The 19,790-nt window shown below is 56.4% G+C and overlaps 1 protein-coding gene across 2 annotated transcripts in view; it reads right to left on the minus strand.

The window, feature by feature from the left end:
- NECTIN2 (nectin cell adhesion molecule 2) overlaps positions 1 to 19,790 on the minus strand; it is a 30,018-nt gene that overhangs the window by 1,478 nt on the left and 8,750 nt on the right. Inside the window, exons 2-8 of one of the 2 annotated variants that reach the window (XM_042969249.1) lie at positions 16,086 to 16,481; positions 12,261 to 12,557; positions 11,009 to 11,126; positions 9,990 to 10,138; positions 2,564 to 2,717; positions 325 to 388; positions 91 to 177 (exon numbers count right to left, since the gene is read on the minus strand). In XM_042969249.1, the coding sequence (XP_042825183.1) occupies positions 91 to 177; positions 325 to 388; positions 2,564 to 2,717; positions 9,990 to 10,138; positions 11,009 to 11,126; positions 12,261 to 12,557; positions 16,086 to 16,481 (1,265 nt within the window). Of the gene's footprint in view, positions 1 to 90; positions 178 to 324; positions 389 to 2,563; positions 2,718 to 4,848; positions 5,570 to 9,989; positions 10,139 to 11,008; positions 11,127 to 12,260; positions 12,558 to 16,085; positions 16,482 to 19,790 lie in introns of those variants that run through there. The other variant, XM_042969250.1, reaches the window with a different exon arrangement.

Below are 19,790 nucleotides of genomic sequence, written 5' to 3' on the forward strand. Positions count from 1 at the left end.
GAGACATGGCCCTGACCTTGAATTGTGACCTTTAATGTCAGGAGCTGACCCTGGCCCTAAACCCACCCCTGACCTGCCCTGAGCTCCTACCTGCTCAGCACATGAGACGCCAGCATCAAAGTAGGGAGTCTTGAGCGGGCTGTGCTCCGAGGCCCCAAGAGTGAAGAGCTGGGAGGGCTGCAGGGAAGGAAGAGGGGCGGGTCAGGACAACCCCCGCCCCCCATGGCTGGCCTCTCCCAACCAGCTCCCCCTCCTAGCCCCCGCCTCAGTGGGGTAAGGTGGGTATGGGTGTGGGTGCAGCCGGGTACCGGGGGAAGTGCTCACCATCTCTGGCTCCTCGAGCTTCGCCTTGGGTGTTGGTGGCTTGTACGAGGGAGGCCCCTCCAGACTGTGGGGTAGGAGGTAGGTCAAGGTGGAGGCTCAGACAGGAAGAGCCCTCCTATCCCAGGTCACCGCACCTGCTCTCCCCTCTAACTGATCTCCCTTTCCACCGCCCATGTGCCCCCTTGCCCAGCTAATGCCTAATCACCCCCATCAATTTCTCTTCTTCCAGGAAGCCTGCCTGATTCTCCAGGAGGGTCAGGAATTCTGGACATATGGTTACATCTAGCTTTTCTTCCCTCTCAGAGCATTTACTGAGTTTGTGTTTGAAATATTATTTCTGATATCATCCAATAACCATATCCCACTGTGAAGCAATGTGAAGGAAAAAATGAAATCTGGGTCTTCAACAGTGTTCTCAGAACTCGCCATGAGGAAGTCAGGAAGTATTTGTTAATAGAATGAATGAATAAACGAAATGCTTTCCTGGCCTCCAACCTAGGATACAATTCCCTCATCATACATACCCGCAGACCAGAGCATCCTGCATGCATAATGAGTGCCTACTGTGCCTTCAATCCCCAGCTCGGATGTTGCCTCCCCCAGGAAGCCCTCCCTGACCCTCCACGCTGGGTCAGGGGCCCCCTCTGGCCTCTCACAGCTCTCTCAGCTTTTCTAGCCCATCGCCGGCCATGCTGGACTGCCACTCTCTAGGGATGGGTCTGTTTCCTCCAGACTGTGAGCCCCAGGAGGGCAGGGCCATCTCAGGCACCACAGGGTCTCAGCCCTGGGTTGGACAGAGGAGATCGATGGCAAGTTGTTGGTTTGAACTGACTAGATGATTAAGGCAGTGGTTCAGAAAATTTCTTGTGCATCAGAATAACTCAGGGAACTTGTTATAAATACAGATTCCGAGCCCTTCCTGTAAAAGTTCTGATGTAGTAGGTTTCGTATAAGCTCGGGAATCTACATTGTCAACAAGTGTTCCACCCCTGCCGTGCGCGCGCCCCACACACACACACACACACACACACACACACACTGGGTAGTGTTACTTCAGAACCATTTTGCCCCCCAAATGCTTCCTTGCTTGGCGAATTTCAGCAAGTGATCTCAGCCCCCTCTGAACCTGTTTCCTTTCTGATAAAGTGGGTACCATTGGCTCCCTGTGAGAATTTATGTTTCCATTATGTATTTATGTGTGTGAACACTTTAAAAATGTCTCATCAGTGCGTCACTAACCTCCAGGGCCTGGCCCTAGTGGATACTTTCTGAACGCTTGTTGAGTCAACGAATGGATGTGAGGCTTCATCAAGGTCACACATGTAAAAATGCATCTCGCCAAGCCTGGCACATAACAAATGTTCTACACAGAGACGTGTAGCTGGTTCCCTCCTGGCCCCCATATCCAGGCTCCTTCTTTCTCATATTAAGAGATTTTAGTTGGGGGTGCCTGGGTGGCTCAGTTGGTTAAGCATCGGACTCTTTTGTTTGTTTATTTGCTTTTTGCATCTGTAAAAAGTATTTATTCCGAGAATCTAAAATTTGGACAAAGAATATTGAACAGCATCGGACTCTTAATTTCAGCGCAGATCATGATCTCACGGGTTGTGAGTTCAGGCCCTACATTGGGCTCTGCACTGATGGTGCAGAGCCTGCTTGGGATTCTCTGTCTCCCTCTCTCTCTGCCCCTCTCCTGCTCTCTCTCTTTCAAAATAAAGAAATAAACATAGAAAAGAGAGTAAGAGAGATTTTAGCTGGACATATGATCACCCAGAATAAAGACTACATTTCCCAGCGTCCCTTGCGGCCGGTGCACCATGTGACTAGATTCTGGCCAATGGGAAGTGAGGGGGAGTGACGGGTTCCCTTATAAGGCAGCTCACTGCCTTCTGTTTATCTTTCCCCCTGGCAGGAATGCCTGTTTTGAGACCAGGATGGCCGTATCTGGTTGTCCAGTATGTAGACGGTGATAGAGCGGGGAGCTATCATGGAACGGGAGGGAAGGGAAGGCTGAGTAATAAGGTAGCAGGAGCCTGGGCTCTGATGGCTTCGCGGAGCATAGCTGTCATACCCGTGCTTTGTGGGAGACAGAAATAAGGCCTCCCTCCCATTTAAGTCACAGTTATTTTGGGTCGCTCTGTCTCCCACGGCCATCACAGATGTTTCCCCTCCCCCCCCCCTTGGGCTCCCCAATTCTGGGACCCCCTCCTCCACCCACTTCTCAGGGCCCGTCACTCACTCATCATCCTCCTCTGCCCCCTGCAGCCTCTGCTCTTTCCGCTGCTGCCGGCAGATGAGGATGCCTGTGGCGGCCACAGCGGTGGCAATGATGGCAGCGATGATGCCCCCAATGATGCCACCCGTGGCCCCTGCGCCTGCTGTGTTGGGGGTCTCTGCAAGAAGAGGGACAGTGTAAGGGGATCCCCAGGAGAGGAAGCCACAGCTCCTTACTCCCAGGCACCCTCTTCCCTAAGTCATCGCCCACCTGCCCACCTCTTCTCCCAAAGGCAGAGGGCGTTCGTTCCTTTGCCTAGTCCTTACTCAGCATTTGTTGGGTCGCAGTGGTGAACAAAACATACAGGAGTCCCTGCTCCCGCGGGACACACGTCCTAGCTGGGCAGAGAGACCAACAGCACAGAAACAAATACAATAGCTCATCTGCCAAGCGGCAGTGAGTGATACGGGGTGAAAACATAGGGGAAGGTGACAAGGAAGTGACGGGGGGGGGGGGGCAGGGGTCGCCAGAGAGAGACTTAATAGGAGGTGACATTTGAGCAAAGACCTGAAGGAGCCGCAGGGGGTGAACCGTGAGGAAATGAGAGCATTGCAGGCAGAGGAAACAGCCAGTGCAAAAGCCCTGAGGAGGAAGCCTCGTGTTCCCTTTGAGAAACAGCAAGGAGACCGTGCGGCCAGAAAAGAGGGGGAGACAGGGGAGATGAGGGAAGGGAGGTGATGGGGCAGCGCTAAGAGGCGCGGAACCTAGGGGATTCTGGAATCCGGATGGGAACCCTTCACTCATTACAGGGAACGGAGTCATCGAGTCATCGGGGGCAGAGGATGTAGCTCCGCCAACCTAACAGGAAAGGGAATTGAGAGGAGCTGTGGCCCCCTGGGCTTCTCGATTGTAGCACTTCTCACCCCCTGATGTCACCTGTTTGCTTGCCAATTTCCACACTGCACTGTGAGCTCCAAGGGGCAGGCTCTGGCACACAGCTGGCGTTTGCCAGATGTAGGAGGAGGGGCCCGTGTGCCAGGTCGGCAAAACTCCCGCCCCTGCCTGCTGGCGCTAGCCTCCCATGTTGGGGAGGAGGGGGCGGGGACCAGAGTGGGTGACAGGACCGTAAACAACCAGAGGAAACCACGCACACGCAAGAGCCCCACCCTCTGTGAACCCCATTGCACAGATGCGGAGATCAAGTTGCCCGGAGGAATAATGGCTGGGTCCCCGGTTTCCACTACTTCCCGCACCCCAGCCTGGCATCCTCCGGAGGGCTTCAGGGCTTGGGGCTCGGGGGGACAATTGTAATCACCGCTCGCTCAAGCCACACATAGCCATCCTAAGAGTGCTGGGATTCCTGGGTTTTTTTGTTTTTTTTTTGACTGCACGCCCAGGGGGAGGGGGCTGTCTGAGTCACCTCTGTGCCCCTGGCAGAATAAGTGGAAGTCAATACTGGTGGGAAATGAACTCCCCGAGCCCCACTTAGCTGCTCAGTGCCGGTTGTTCCTGGCACAGGCTTATTACACCCTGCCCCACGACAGCTGCGGGGGCCCACACAGCTCTACCTGTGTCTCAGAGGGATGGCCAGGGGCCACTGGGAGAGCAGAGGTGACTGGGGCAGGACCCTGTCCCCCCCACCCCCCTCATTCCCCAGCCTGGGTTTGGGGGCTTTTCTAGCTGGGGGTGGGGGGAGGGGAAAGAGGGATACAGACCTGCAGACCCTCCCCTGAATCACCGAAAAGCCCCTTGGGCCCAGGGCAAGGAAAGAGGAAGGAGGCTGAAAAAGGCCCGGGTGTCATCGGTGTCAAGGTGGGGTTTTCCTGGTTCCTTAGTCCCCCAGCACCTGCCCAGGATCATCAGGGCCCAGAGAACACAGCGGGCAGTGCTCTCCCTCCCAAGATCCTCAACAACCTCAAGAAGGTCAGGTTTGAGCTTCGCGCCCCTCCCGCCCCCCCCCCCCGCCCCCCCAGCCAAGGAGTCCAGGTTCCCAGTCCTGTTCTGGGGAGCTCAGGGTTCTCACCAGTCTGGCTAATCCACCCGAAAGGCACCTGCAAGTCCTGGGACCGCCCCCCACCCCCACCCCCCAAGTCCAACCTTCCCAGCCTCTAAGCCCAGAACCCAGCAACCGGCTCCCCCCAGTTATACTGGCCTCAGGGGTCTCAGGCATCCGGTGCGTCATTGATGGATCCAAAGAGTCAGAACACAGCCCCTCCCCCATCCCGCCCCCGGGACCTAGCAGTCCCTGTCCCACCCCCCAGGGAGGGGGTCTGATGTATTACAAGACACCCCCGCTGTTTTCCTCCAAGGCGTTTATTAACTCCTGAGTGTCGCGGGGCAGGGTGGGGCGGGTCAGAGCCAAAAACAAGTCTCTGGGGGTGGGGTGGGGGTGGGGGTTCCTCTCTGGGTCCCCACTACTGAGCTCCGCAGGGGCCTCTCCTTCCCCCCCCCGCGCAGCCCTGGCGACAGAAGTCCAGTGTGTGATTCCTGTCCCCTCCCAATCCCAGGGAAGTGGGAGGGAGCCCTTGAGCTCCAGTGTCGTCCAGAAAAACGAGTCCAACCAGTCTGGAACCCTTGGCTGGGGCGGCTGTCTCTGTCTCTGTCTCTGTCTGTCTCGGGGTCACACGTAAATTGCCCGCCGGGAAATGAGGGAGCCGTCCAGCTGGGACTCCATGTCGTCCTCGAGAGACTTGGGTGGAGGCAACATGAGACCTTCCTCTGCCTTCTCCTCCTCTTCCTCCTCTTCCTCCTCATCCTTGCCACCTGGCTTCAGGGGACCAGGGGCGGCTGGTGTCCGGAAGACAGGGCCCCCGTTCCCAAACACCTGAGTTTTTGGATCGTAGGATCCTCCTCCATTGTCGCCTCCTCCTCCTCCTCCTCCTCCTCCTCCAGGGCTCTTCCTCCTCCTCCTCACCCTCAGCAAGATGAAGGCCAAGGACCCCCCAGCCAGAAGCAGCAGCACCAGCAGTGTCCCCCCCACGGCCCCCCACACCACTGGACCCACGTCTCGGGGCGAGGCCCGGGGTGTGTCTGAGGAGAGAGAAGGAGGGGCGAGAGACAGAAAGGGAGACAAGAGGTCAAGAGGACACATCTGGGGGACGGGGCACAGGACACGACAGGGACAGTGATGGGAAAATCCGGGATGTGATTCGGGGTGTGGGCAGAAGGTGGGGGAGGCGGAGGGAAGGGAGACCGCGCTACGCGGTGGGCACCCTGGACAGAGTGGGGGCGGGGGGTGGCCAACGGGTGGCCAGATGTGGTTCCTTATACCTGCACAGGGTTTTTCAAAACTTAACACTTGCTGGGGGCGCCTGGGTGGCTCAGCCGGTTGAGTTTCCCGACTCTTGACTTCGCCCAGGTCGTGATCTCACAGTTCGTGGGTTCGAGCCCCACGTCAGGGCTTGGGGTTCTGTCTCTGCCTCTCTGCCCCTTCAGCAGCCCCCACCCTCTCAAAATAAATAAATAAACTGAAAAAAAAAAATTAAACTCGCTAACATTTCAAAACCAGGCTATCTCACCACAAATCCCGATTTCTTTTAGGGAAAAAGAAAATCAAACTGATGGCGACACCAATCTCTCATCTGCCCCTGGTGATGGGCAGTGGCTGAGTGAAGGCTGGCTGCTCGTATCGGAACAGGGTTCCGCATCTGGCCAGCCGGTCGCTTGCGAGGACCCTGTAGGTATCCGAGTTTGTGACCCGCTTGGGACAGGCCGTGGGGTCCTCACAAAGGCTCTGATGTTCGAGTCACAGAACCTTGGGTGGATCCAGCCATCAAGAGGCAGAGCTGGATTTGGGTTCGAGACTGTCACAGATTCCAGAGCTCTCTGGGCTGGACAGAAGGGGACGAGAAGGGTGAGGGTTCTCCTGATAGTTCCCTCCCCTTGGAAGTGGCTGGGGGGCACCTGGTCCGGGCGACATGGCCTGCCTCCTGTCTGGCCATGTGTGGAAAATGGAGCCATGAAGCCCCCTGTCCCCATCAGTGGCCCAGCAGCTGGGAGGGGAGGGGTCTGAGGGAGGTGGAGAAGGAAGCCAGGGAGTGCTAAGGGTGGGGGCGGGAGAGATGAGGGAGGGGACCCTGGGCCCCACATCAGGGAGAGACATTGATGCAGCTGGAACCAGGAACCATTTTCTACACACCCCTTGCCCCACCCCTGCATGCCAGGCCTGATGGGGAGAAACCAGGGGGAGGGGGATCCACTTACACCTGAGCCCCTCCTCCCCACACCCTGCACACAGGAGAGGCTGGGACCCACGCTCCTGAGGGCACCTGCTTCTCCGGGTGTCTCTTTTCAGAGTGGCATTTTCAAATAGAGCCATGACCCAGAGGGCTGTCACCTCACTTTAGTGACTCGCAAGGAACAGTAATAATAATAATAAAAAGCAGACCAGAAAAAGTGTGTCCGCAGTGTGAAGGTCAAGCGGTATTTTGTGAAACAGTTTTTCTGGAATGTGTGTCTGTACCTGCGCACGGGTTAGAGGCGTGGAACAGTTTTCTTGCTGCGGATGCTTATCAGTTAATGTCTGGGAACCTGCTTTAGCGCATGCTGGAATGTTTATCTGTGCTCCTGGAGGTGGTATTTTGGAGACGGCGGGCGTGTTCGTGAAGTCGGCGGGTCAAAAGTTCTCCAGTCGCCCTGAGGCGAGGTCTAGCCTGTGGCACGGCCTGTGGGCCCGCCCGTTTCTGTGTGTTTCAGGAGTTTTAGGGGGTGTCCGTGTTTTCGTGGTTGTGGATCCCTTGGACGACCCTCAGGCAGGACTGCACTTGTGCTTTGCGGGGCTCTACCCCTTGGGGGTGCCTACTGACGGAGGGCGGACGCCCAAGAGGGTGTGTACCTGGGGCACGGGTTCAGGGGATGTATTTCCAGTTGGGCATCTTGCTGGGTAGCAGGTGGAGCTGACCCTCCCTCCCCGGGGTGTGCCTTCGACGGCAGGGACTGGCCTCTCTGCTCGCCACCGTGTTCCCGACATCAAGGAGGCGGCTTGGCAAAGAGGAGCCCTCGACAAATATTTGTCAGATGACGATGTGTTGAAAGCAACGGGGTTTCTGGGGACTGTCTGAGGGCGTGCACCTCTGAGACCGTCTTTGAGTTTCTCCCTTAGCTCTGTGTGAGGGATGGTTTCCGCGTGTGGAAACTGTTGCCGTCCGCAGGGCTCTCCCCACTGCCGGCACATCTGGGTCTCCCTCCAGGGGTGTGCGTTTGTGCGTGTGAGTGTCAGCCTTGCTGAGGGCAGGCCGCCTGTCTCTATGGGTGCGTTGGCCGTGACCGTGACCCGGACCACGCGTGTCGTATCTCCAGGGCGAGGGAATTCCTGAGAGGGGTCTGTTTCCGTTTGTTTCTCTAGGGGTGTGTGTGTGTGTGTGTGTGTGTTGTAAGATTATGTCTCAGGGCGCCTGGGTGGCTCAGTAGGTTAAAGTGGCCGACTTCGGCTCAGGTCATGATCTCATGGTTTGTGGGTTCGAGCCCCGCGTCGGGCTCTGTGCTGACAGCTCAGAGCCTGGAGCCTGCTTCCGATTCTGTGTCTCCCTCTCTCTCTGCCCTCCCTCGTTCATGCTCTGTCTCTCTCTGTCTCAAAAATAAATAAACGTTAAAAAAAAAAAAAAAAAGATGGGGCGCCTGGGTGGCTCAGTCGGTTAAGTGGCCAACTTCGGCTCGGGTCATGATCTCACAGACCGTGAGTTCGAGCCCCGCGTCGGGCTCTGTGCTGACAGCTCAGAGCCTGGAGCCTGTTTCAGATTCTGTGTCTCCCTCTTTCTGACCCTCCCTCGTTCATGCTCTGTCTCTCTCCGTCTCAAAAATAAATAAAGGTTAAAAAAATTAAAAAAAAAAAAGATTATGTCTTGGTAAGGGGATCTGTTTTTGTTTCTGGCCATGGCGCCTGTCTGCCTGTCTCTAGGTGTGGGTGTGCCTGTCCTCACGCCTCTGTGCCTTTGTCTGCAGTCCTGTTTCTGAGGGGGCCTCTCCTCCTCCCCACTATGCCCGGTGTTGTGTGTTTGCACAGGCGTGTTGTGTAGAGTGTCGAGCTGGGAGGGTGTTTCCTAGAATGTTTTTTTTTGTTTTTTCCTCCAGGTACACATGGCATCTCGGTGGCTCTGTTCGTTGTGTGGCCCTGTTCTCTTGGGGGGTGTGTCTGGGTGACGGTGAGTCTGAGAGTGTGGGTTGCGGTGGGTGAGTTTCTGTTTCGGTTACGATGCCATCTCGGACGGAGCACAGAGCCCGTCTCTGTAGACGTGGGCCCCGCGGGCTGCTGGCTCCGTTCTCAGCCCTGGGGTTCACATGTCTGGGTCTCGGGGCACGCCGCCTTGTAACAGTTCCTGCCTCCCGCTAGGTGGGTGGCTCCACAGCCGTGACCTCGACCCCGCCTCCGTCAGCCTGGGCCACAGGCCCGGCCTGGCTTCGTTCTTTTCCTCTCCTGTCTTACGGCCTGTCCGGAGTTTGAGTTCAGTATGGGGGGGGGGGGGGGACTCAGAGAACTTTTGACCCACAGACACATCAGCTGCCATTCCCAAAATACGCCCCCTAGAAACACAAATGTTCCAACACACACGAAAGCTGAGTTCCTGGGGCGCCTGGGTGGTTCAGGCGGTGGAGCGTCCGACTCTTGGTTTCAGCTCGGGTCATGATCTCCCGATTTGTGAGTTCGAGCCCTGCATCGGGCTCCCTGCGGTCAGCATAGAGCCTGCTTCAGATCCTCTGTCTCCCTCTCTCTCTGTCCCTCCCCCACTCGCTCGCTGGAGCGTGCTTCCTCTCTCTCTCTCTCTCTCTCTCTCTCTCTCTCTCTCTCATAAGGGGCTCCTGGGTGGCTCAGACGGTTAGGCGTCCAACTTTGGCTCAGGTCATGATCTCACAGTCCGTGAGTTTGAGCCCCGCGTCAGGCTCTGTGCTGACAGCTCGGAGCCTGGAGCCTGCTTCGGATTCTGGGTCTCCCTCTCTCTGCTCCTCCCCCGCTCACGCTCTGTCTGTCTCTTCCTCAAAAATAAACATTAAAAAAAAATAATAAATGAATGAAAATTAAAACAAACAAACAAACTGATTTCCTAATGTTACTTGACCGGCACTCCCTGTAAGAAATCAGTGTTTGAGTGTGTTTCTGTTTGCCTAGCTGTCTGACATGCGTCTCTCCAACTGGAGCCCAGGGCAATATCCCCGGGTCTCTTCCTGAAGACCCTTTCCGAGCCTCTAGTCTCGAGCAAGCCCCTAGCAGAGGCCTCATCCTCCCGATTCTCCTGCCAGTGCCTACTCTATCGTCCTGATCCAGATCCAACTGGGGGGGGGGGGGTGTGCGAGACAGAAAAGCCCCACTGCCCTCCTTTCTCATCGGCGAGGCGGGTCTGGATCCCTCCCCAGGCCGGCGGCACAGCCTCCCCGCAACGCGGCCCCGGAACCCAGGAAGGAGGAGCACTTGGGGGGTTGACCCGATCTTCGCCCGCCACCTCCAAGACCCGCTCACCTCGGACGAGGACCACCTGCTCAGCACGGCCCGTGCCCACGGCGTTGGTGACGGTGCAGATGAACGTGGTGTTGACGAGTTTGTCCACCGAGTGGATGATCAGCTGGGGGCCCTGGGCTACTGCGGAAGCGGGGAAGACGCCTGCGGTCCTGGAAGGCGTGAGGGGTCACCGGAGGGGAACATCAGGGCCCATAGCGGGGCACAGGCCTGGTCCCTGATGACGCAGCCTTTAACACCCAAGCTCCAGGGACATAAAACTTAATACTTAAGACCCGACACTGCCAGCCATCTCCTGGAGGACTCATGGGTTCAGATCCCTGGTGCTGCTCCCTCAGACCCAGGAGTCCATCCCCCAGCCTCCTCCTCCCTCAGACCCAGGAATCCAGCCCCAGCCCCTCCTCCCTCAGACCCAGGAGTCTCGGCCCCCAGCCCCTCCTCCCTCAGACCCAGGAGTCTCGGCCCCCAGCCCCTCCTCCCTCAGACCCAGGAATCCAGCCCCCAGCCCCTCCTCCCTCAGACCCAGGAGTCCTGCCCCCAGCCCCTCCTCCCTCAGACCCAGGAATCCAGCCCCCAGCCCCTCCTCCCTCAGACCCAGGAATCCAGCCCCCAGCCCCCTCCTCCCTCAGGCCCAGGAGTCCTGTCCCCAGCCCCTCCTCCCTCACACCCAGGAGTCTAGGCCTCCAGCCCCTCCTCCCTCAGACCCAGGGGTTCAGGCCCCCAGCCCCTCCCCTTTCAGACCCAGGGACCCAGTCCCCCCAGCCCCTCCTCCCTCAGACACTGGAGTCCAGGCCCCAAGCCCTCAGATATAGGAGTCCAGACCCCAGCCCCCTCCTCCCTCAGACATAGGAGTCCAGACCCCCAGCCCCTCCTCCGTCAGACCCAGGAGTCTAGGCCCCCAGCCCCTCTTCCCTCAGTCCCAGGAATCTAGCCCCCAGCCCCCTCCTCCCTCAGACCCACGGGTCCAGCCCCCAGCCCCCTCCTCCCTCAGACCCACGGGCCCAGACCCACCCAGGACTCACGTGCTCCAGTCGTAGCCTGTGGGCTCTGGTTTGCTGCGGACATCACAGTTCAGGGTGGCCTCGCTGCGGCCGAGGTACCAGTTGTCATCATAGCCGGAAATGGAGACCTCAGGGGGGTCTGGAGGAAATGGGGGGGGGGGGGCTGGCTCAGAGACGGGCGGAGTCCCCAGAGAGCGGATAGGTGAGCAGATAGACGGGAATCCTAAAGAGATGAGGTGGGTTGGCAGGACGTGGACCCGTGGAAACTGGGGCAGGTCAGTTTGGGCTATGTCTGCTGAGGCCAGCGCACCTGCTGTCCCGGAATGCCACCTGGATCATTTCGAGGAAGGTATCGTTCAATGGCGGCAGCGTCTGAGGGTGCCACAGAGATCGTGTTATTGCTGCCACGACGGGGCCCACAGGGGCCAGCGCGAATCATACGGGAGGGGGAGGGGGTCAGGAGCTGGTATGGCGACCCCAGCAGAGTCAGTTTAGATGGTGTGAATGGGGGTGGGGGGGGTATAGACAACGTTGGGTTGGTTGCTACAAACCCACAGTAGTCGATGCACACGGTAAAGCAAATATCAACCGGGGCCCCCGCGGGAGCCACAAAAGATATTGTTGGGGGGCCGGTGGGGGCTGGTAAACCGGCTTTTTGAAAAGGGGGATGGATGGGCGCCTGGGTGGCTCAGTCGGTTAAGCGTCCGCCTTCGGCTCGGGTCACGATCTCACGGTCCGTGAGTTCGAGCCCCGCGTCGGGCTCTGGGCTGACGGCTCAGAGCCTGGAGCCTGTTTCCGATTCTGTGTCTCCCTCTCTCTCTGACCCTCCCCCGTTCATGCTCTGTCTCTCTCTGTCTCAAAAATAAATAAACGTTAAAAAAAAAAAAATAAAAAAAAAAGAAGAACAGGACTGATTTGCAGTGTTTGCCGATTTCCTTGGTGTGAATAGCCCTCAGCGATCAACATCAAGCTATCAGTGTGACCTCGCTGGATGTGGGACTGGGAAGAAATGTATACAACTGGCCCCTGCAAACCTTGCTTTACCACCGATGGGGGCGGCAAGGAGAGAGCCTAGAGAAGGCAGTAGAGACAACGAGGACCCAGGGTGTAGACGTTGCCCACGAGAGCCAGTATAGACAACCGGCAGGAAGGCAGGGCAGAATCTGGCCCGGGGTGGGCTAATGCAGCCAGCACTCGGCGGTAGTGTAGACAGTGCCCTAGAGAAGCCAGCGTAGACCACACGGGGGACGCGGTCACATCCTGAAACACTCACAGCGCACGGAGAGGGTAACAGGCAGCAAGATGGGCTCCTCAAAGCTCTCGTGCTCCACTTTGCAGGTGACCTTGACACCATCCACTCGACTCAGGGGCACCAAGGTGAAGCGGCTGGTGACGGTGACTGTGCCGGGCACAGGTCCGGACACCTGGCTCTCTCTGGTCTCCCCGTCCAGGGGCGAGAACCAGGAGATTCGGGCGGGTGGCCGGCCCCCCTCGGAGACACAGCGGGCCACGGGCACAGGTTCCAGGCTCAGGGTGACCTCCTGTGTTTCAGCGTGGTTCTGGGGCTGTGCTGGGGAGAGCAACAGAGGGGTGACGTCACTCCTCACCCACAGTCACTCAACAAACACCTCAGCCTAAGTTAAGCCCCAACTGCCTGGGCTTATCCAATCCCAGTTCCGTTCAGCAGCTGCACGGCTTTCGGCCAGTCATTTCCCAGCTCCGGATCTCAGTTTCCTCTTCTGTAAAGTCGGGATAATAAAAATTCCCACCCCAGGGGGCCTGGGTGGCTCAGTTGGTTGACTGTCCAATTCTGGACTTTGGTTCAGATCATGATCTCACAGTTTGTGGGATCGAGCCCCACACTGGGCTCTGGGCTGACAGTGCAGAGCCTGCTTGGGATTCTCTCTCTCTCTCTCTCTCTCTCTCTCTCTCTCTCTCTCTCTCCCCCCCCCCCCCACCCCCCCACCCCTCTCCCGCTCTCTCTTTCTCTCAAAAATAAATAAATAAACTTAAAATAAATGCCCAGGGCGCCTGGGTGGCTCGGTCAGTTAAGCGTCCAACTCTGGATTTCAGCTCAGGTCACGATCTCACGGTTCGTGAGTTCGAGCCCCACATCAGGCTCCATGCTGTCAGCACAGAGCCTGCTTGGGACTCTCTCTCTCTCACTCTGCCCCTCCCCTGTTCACTCTCTCTCCCAAAATAAATAAACTTGGGGGTGCCTGGGTGGCTCAGTTGGTTAAGTGTCCGACTTCGGCTCAGGTCATGATCTCGCGGTTTGTGAGTTCGAGCCCACGTTGGACTCTGTGCTGACAGTTCGGAGCCTGGAGCCTGCTTTGGATTCTGTGTCTCCCTCTCTCTGCCCCTCCTCTGCTCGTTCTCTCTCTCTCTCTCTCTCTCTCTCAAAGAATAAACATTAACAACAACAACAAAGGGGAGCCTGGGTGGCTTGGTCGGTTAAGCGTCTGACTTCAGCTCAGGTCATGATCTCGCGGTCCGTGAGTTTGAGCCCTGCGTCGGGCTCTGTGCTGACAGCTCAGAGCCTGCAGCCTGTTTCAGATTCTGTGTCTCCCTCTCTCTCTGCCCCTCCCCTGTTCATGCTCTGTCTCTCTCTGTCTCAAATGTAAATAAACGTTAAAAAAAAATTAAAAAAAAAATAAATACAAACAACAACATAAACTTCAAACAAAAATTAATTAAAAAAATGCCCACCCCGTAGGATTGTTGTGCAGATTAAATAAATTTCTATGTATAGCACTCGCTGCACCGTGTGCCATGATAGAATTCTGTCTGGAAGAGGCTAAGTGTTTTGTTTTGTTTTGTTTTGTTTTGTTTTTTTTAAGCCAAAGCAGAATAATGTAGTTCAAAGGTCCAGCTCAAAAGGCCTTCTACTTCTTTCCTGAAATCACCAGCAAATTGCGGGGCCAGAAGTGGGATAAAGGTTACGGAGATTCCCAAAGCTGGAATTTTTTTGCCCTTTTCACCTACCTTCCTGGAAAACATGGAAAGATATGGGGAGGGAAAACAATAAAACCGCCATGAGGAATAAGCAACCCGCGGCTATCACCAGACTGTCCCGGGGGGTGCCTCAGCTCTCCAGCTGGCTTGTGGAAATCTCTGTCTGGGATTCCCCTGAGCTCATCCATGCGGTAGGGCTCTCCTCTCCTTTCCCCGGACTGCCAGAGCCTCCGAGGGGCCTCCTCACATCCTCCCCGGTCACCCTGCTATCTCTGTCCTCTGACCGTCCTGGGCACCTGCCCCACGCCGCCCTCAGACCCTGCTCCTGCAGATCCCAGCCTCACTTCCTCAAGGGAACTTCCCTGACATCTGACTCTCCTTTGGGGGGGGGACTCACGGCACCTGCTCCTCCACGAAAAGCAGAGGTCTGGCTGGTCTGTTCTGTGCACCTGCCCCAGGAGGCACCTGGGGTGAGACAGGTGCTCTCCGCGTATATTTCTCGAACAGAACAAGTGATGGGAAGAGACCTTTGCCAGGGGTGGTGTGGTGAAAGTCTTGTGTTTTGAATTCTGCAAAACAACCGGGGTTTCGGGCGCCTCTGAAAGGAAAGCCTTTGCCCAGGGACGGTACAGGGTGGACTTCTCAAACCCTCTGGGGCTGAGAGAGCGAAAATGAGAGTCCCGAGCGAGGTGGCTTGCGGGACTTTGCCGGGGGAAGGTGGGATCCCAGGCGGGTGCCCAAGATGGAACAAGAAAGAGCATCCTTCAAAAAAAAGCCCTTCTCAAAGTCTCCCCCATTTTCTTAAGTGGCTGTGCTGGTCACCCCCCGTCCCCTGCCCCCTCCCCGGCTGGAGCTGGAGGCTTTATCCCACCCACTCCTCCCCACCCCCGCTGCATCTGCCCCCATGGAATCCTTCGCCCAGGAGGCCCATGCGATCTGGCTCTGCTGGTTTTCCTGCTTCGGTGAGGGGTCACGCGAGCCCTGGCCACCAGCCTCCTTTCTGTTCCTGGTACATGCCAAGTGCACTCCTGCGTCCCAGCTTTTTGGTACGCGGTTCCCAGCTTTTTGGTACGGGGTTCCCTCTTACGGGTGCATCTATTCCCCTGCCCGAGGGCACACGTCCCCGCGTGACTCCTTACGCATCAGGACCTGACTAAGAGGCTTTCTTTCCCTGCCCATTCCGTCTAAAAGGGACCACCGGGGTCGCTTACTCGGAGTGAGTATCACATCATCCTGGTGTGTCCCCTTTGTTTGTTGGCTAATTGGATCATTCCCCAGCACTACCTGTTTCCCGAATCTGATCTCTTCTTGCTGCCCCAACTGCCTCCGCCTTGCTGCCATTACCTCCTGCCGGGACTCGCGCGCTCCCCTGCTCCCCTGTGGCCCCTGAGCTGCCACCCTTGTCCCCGACCTGCAGCTAGAGGAGCCTGTGAAAACTGAAGCCAGATCACACCTATCCCCTGCTCAGAACCTCCCACAGTTCTGGTTCTCTCAGGGCAAAATTCAAAGTCCTCATGTGGCTCATGGGCTGTCTGTGATCCCGTGGCTCCCACTATCTTCTTGACCTTGTCCCCTCCTCCTTTCCCTTTAGCCGCAAGCCTCCGGTTACACTCACTTCCTTGCTCTACGGCAAATGTTCCAGGTGGGCCCTGCCTCAGGGCCTTTGCACCTGCCATTCTCTCTGTCTGAAATGCTGTTCCCTTAGAGAACCTACGGGGCTCCCTTGCCTCCTTCGAGTTTTTCTTCAGATTTCACCCGGACTCTACAGCCAAAATTATAATCTGCCCCCCACCAGCTTCCATGGCACCTAGAGCCACCCGACTCACTCCTGTTTTTCTTACTAACGTTAGTTACTGTCTGACCCTCCCTTATTGAACTAGAAGCCCCAGGAGGGCAGGGAGCTGTCTTACTGCTTTGTTGCTAGAGCCCCAAACAGGGCCCAGCACATAGTAGGTGCTCAGTACGTCTTTGGCGAATGCCTTGTGCCTGCTGTAACCTCAACCCGCAGAACAGAGTCTGGCAACGGCAGGCGCTTAATGGATATTTGCCAACTGACCGAAGACCACGGAGAAAGCCGATATTACCGCTGGAGCAGAGGGAGAGACAGATCTGCGAGAGGGCTCTCCCGCCCGACCCTGCTCACCTATGGCCCGGAGCCAGGTCGTCCCCCGGCTGGTGCCACTGGGGAACGTGGCAAATTCGCAGGTATAGTTGCCCTCATCCTCCACCGTCAGTCCCCGGAGGGCCAGCGTGGCATCCCGCAGCTCCGTCTCCGTGCCCTGCCTGGTCCCACTGCTCTGCCCGGCGGTGACGAAGGACAGCCGCTCTTCGCCGGGCTTTGGGCTGCGGAAGCTGGGCCCGTACGAAGGGTGGAAGGCGGCCACGCTCCTGCTGGTGCCGGTTGCGTCCACGTGCAGCCACGTCACCTGCGAGACTCTGACGTCCGGTCCCGACGGCAGCAGGTGACACGGTAGCTGCACGGTGCCCCCCAGGTTGCCCCGCACCTCGGGCGGCACTCGAACTTGCACATCCTGGGCTCCTGGAGAGAAAAGAGAGAGAGAGGGAGGTGGGTGGGGGAAGGAGCCAGACACCTCCAGGCCAGGCAGGGCCATCGCTGAGGGGCCCCACTGGGAAATGCAAGCCCCAGATGCGACACAGGAGCCTTTGTGAGGTCCCGATTCCCGATTCTTCCAGAGAGCACGTTTCACAGAAACACTGGGGACATAGGAATCTCGACTAGATTACGTGCTGGTGTGGAATTACTGTTAATATCCTTTTAAAAACCGTTTGTTTAGGGGCGCCTGGGTGGCTCAGTCGGTTAAGCGGCCGACTTCAGCTCAGGTCACGATCTCGCGGTCCGTGAGTTTGAGCCCCGCATCGGGCTCTGGGCTGATGGCTCAGAGCCTGGAGCCTGCTTCCGATTCTGTGTCTCCCTCTCTCTCTGCCCCTCCCCCATTCATGCTCTGTCTCTCTCTCTGTCTCAAAAAAAAAATAAATAAAACGTAAAAAAAAAAAAATTAAAAAAAAAAAAAAACCGTTTGTTTATTTTAATATTTATTTATTCTTGAGACAGGGAGAGACAGCATGAATGAGGGAGGGTCAGAGAGAGAGGGAGACACAGAATCTGAAACAGGCTCCAGGCTCTGAGCAGTCAGCACAGAGCCCGACGCGGGGCTCGAACTCACGGACCGCGAGATCATGACCCGAGCTGAAGTCGGCCGCTTAACCGACTGAGCCACCCAGGCGCCCCCTGTTTGTTTATTTTAATATTTATTTATTTTTGAGACAGGGAGAGACAGCATGAATGAGGGAGGGTCAGAGAGAGAGAGAGAGAGAGACACAGAATCGGAAGCAGGCTCCAGGCTCTGAGCTGTCAGCCCGGAGCACGACGCGGGGCTCGAACTCACGGACCGCAAGATCATTACCTGAGCCAAAGTCGGATGCTTAACCCACTGAGCCACCCAGGTGCCCCAACCGTTTGTTTGTTTTGAGAGAGAGCGTGTGAGCGCAGGGCGGGCAGGGGCAGAGAGAAAGGGAGAGAGAGAATCCCAGGCAGGCTCTGTGCTGACCTTCCGGGACACGAGGGCTCCAACTCACACACGGTGAGATCGTGACCTCAGCCGAAATCAAGAGGTGGATGCTCAACCGACTGAGCTCAACCGACTGTGTCCTGTCTCACAACATAAAATTTTAAATATTTAAAATGTGAGGACAGGGGCACTTGGGTGGCTCACTCGGTTAAACGTCAACTTCAGCTCAGGGCATGATCTTGGGGTTCGTGAGTTTGAGCCCCGCGTCAGGGCTGGAGCCTGAGCCCGCCTCGGATTCAGAGTCTCCCTCTCTCTCTGCCCCTCCCCTGCTTGCACTCTGTCTGTCTCAGTTATAGTTTCACCTTTCTAGAAAACCAACAGCCCTCTTAGCCACCTTTTTGTTTGTTTGTTTTGAGAGAGAGAGAAAGCACAAGTGGGGGAGGGGCAGAGAGAGAGGAGAGATCCAGAATCCCAACCAGGCTCTGCATGGGCAGCACGGAGCCCAACGCGGGGCGGGGGGGTGGGGGCCTCCAACCCATGAACCTGAGCCAAAGTCGGACGCCCAACCGACTGAAACACGTAGGTGCCCCACTTTTTTTTTCTTTTGAAACAACTTTATTGAGATATAATTCCCACCCACTGAAAGCAGGTGAGTATATATTGTATATTCATTCACAAGACTTGTTACATATGGTGTCTGTCACTGCAATCAATTTTAGGGAATTTTTATAATTCCCCAAAGAAACTCGGTACCCACTGGCAGTCGCTCCCCGTGCCCCCAGCCCCTGGAAACCCCTCACTCACTTCCTTGGCCTCCACACATCTGCCGCTTTGAGACATTTCATATAAATGGAATCATACACTAGGTGGCGCTGTGACTGGCTTCCTTCACCTGGCATCCTGTTTTCAAGTTTCGGCGCTTGGTTCCTTTTCGCGGCTGAATAATCTGCCATTGTGTGGGTGCATTCTGTGTCATTTATCGGCTCATCAGTTGATCGACACTCGGGTCGTCTCCACTTTGTGTTGATTGTGAACAGGACGGAATATGAGCAAACGGGTTTTTGCGTGAACGTCTCTTTTCCCTTCTCTTTTGTTTTCTCGCGTTTAATAAAAACACGGAATAAGGAAGGATGTTGCTCTGTGGTGCGAGGCAATACAGCACGGCGACCGCGGGCCCAGGCCGCCTGGGTTCGCATCCTGGTGCTGCCACGTGCTGGCTGTGTGACTTTGGGCAAGTCGTTGAACTTCTCTGGGCCTTGGTTTCCTCCGGTTGTAAAATGAGGGTAATCAGAGGGCTCCGCCCCCTATAGGGGCTGTTATAAAGATTAAAGAATATTTGTGGAGCACTCAGCACAGGGCCACAGGAAACAGGAGATCAGTGCTTGTTAAATAAACACAGCCAGGTAAGTATAATTACGAGTGGCCCTTGATACTCAGCCTTGAGGCAAGGCCGAGGGCACATGCCCTTGCTCAAGGGGCAAAGGCTGTCCAGCTGTCTTTGACAGAGATGGGGGTGGGGAGCACTGCCCTCATACAGAAACCCAGGGCACATTAATAGGAGACCCTAATGAGAGGGTCCCCGCAGAAGGCAGTTGCATCAGCGGGGCCGGTCCCAGAAACTTTTGGAAAGAAGCCCCCAGCCAAGACCACTGTGTAACAGATCTGTCGCCTCCGGGCACCTGAGTGGCACCATTGGTTAAGTGTCCGACTTTGGCTCAGGTCATGATCTCACGGTTTGTGAGTTCGAGCCCCACAAGACTCTCTCTGTGCCCTTCCCCCACTTGCTCGTGTGCACGCGTGCTCTCTCTCTCTCTCTCTCTCAGAATAAATAAATAAACTTAAAAAGATACGTAAGGGGCACTTGAGTGGCTCAGCTGGTTAAGTGTCCAACTTCGGCTCAGGTCATGATCTCATGTTCGTGGGTTTGAGCCCCGCATTGGGCTCTGTGCTGACAGCTCAGAGTCTGGAGCCTGCTTCGGAGTCTTGTGTCTCCCTCTCTCTCTGCCCCTCCCCCGTCCACACTCTCTCTTTCTCTCAAAAAGAAATAAACATGAAAAAAAAAAAGTTTTTGAAAAATATTTTCAAAAAAAAAAAGATCTGTTATCTCATGGAATCCCCACGCATGTCCCCAAAATAACCCAAGAGTGACATGTTGGGAAGGGGGCCTCCTTCCCTTCAGACAGGCCACACTATAGAATGTCAAGAGTGTGGGACCCCTGAGCAGGGTGCCATGGGTGGTGTCCTGCTGGCTCAGTCCTTTTCCGGGGTGGGGGGGGGGGGGTGGTGACCTTATTTCTGAGGCTAAATCCCTCCATCTG

This window comes from Panthera tigris, chromosome E2 (genome assembly GCF_018350195.1).
Source record: "Panthera tigris isolate Pti1 chromosome E2, P.tigris_Pti1_mat1.1, whole genome shotgun sequence".
NCBI classification, from domain to species: Eukaryota; Metazoa; Chordata; class Mammalia; order Carnivora; family Felidae; genus Panthera; species Panthera tigris.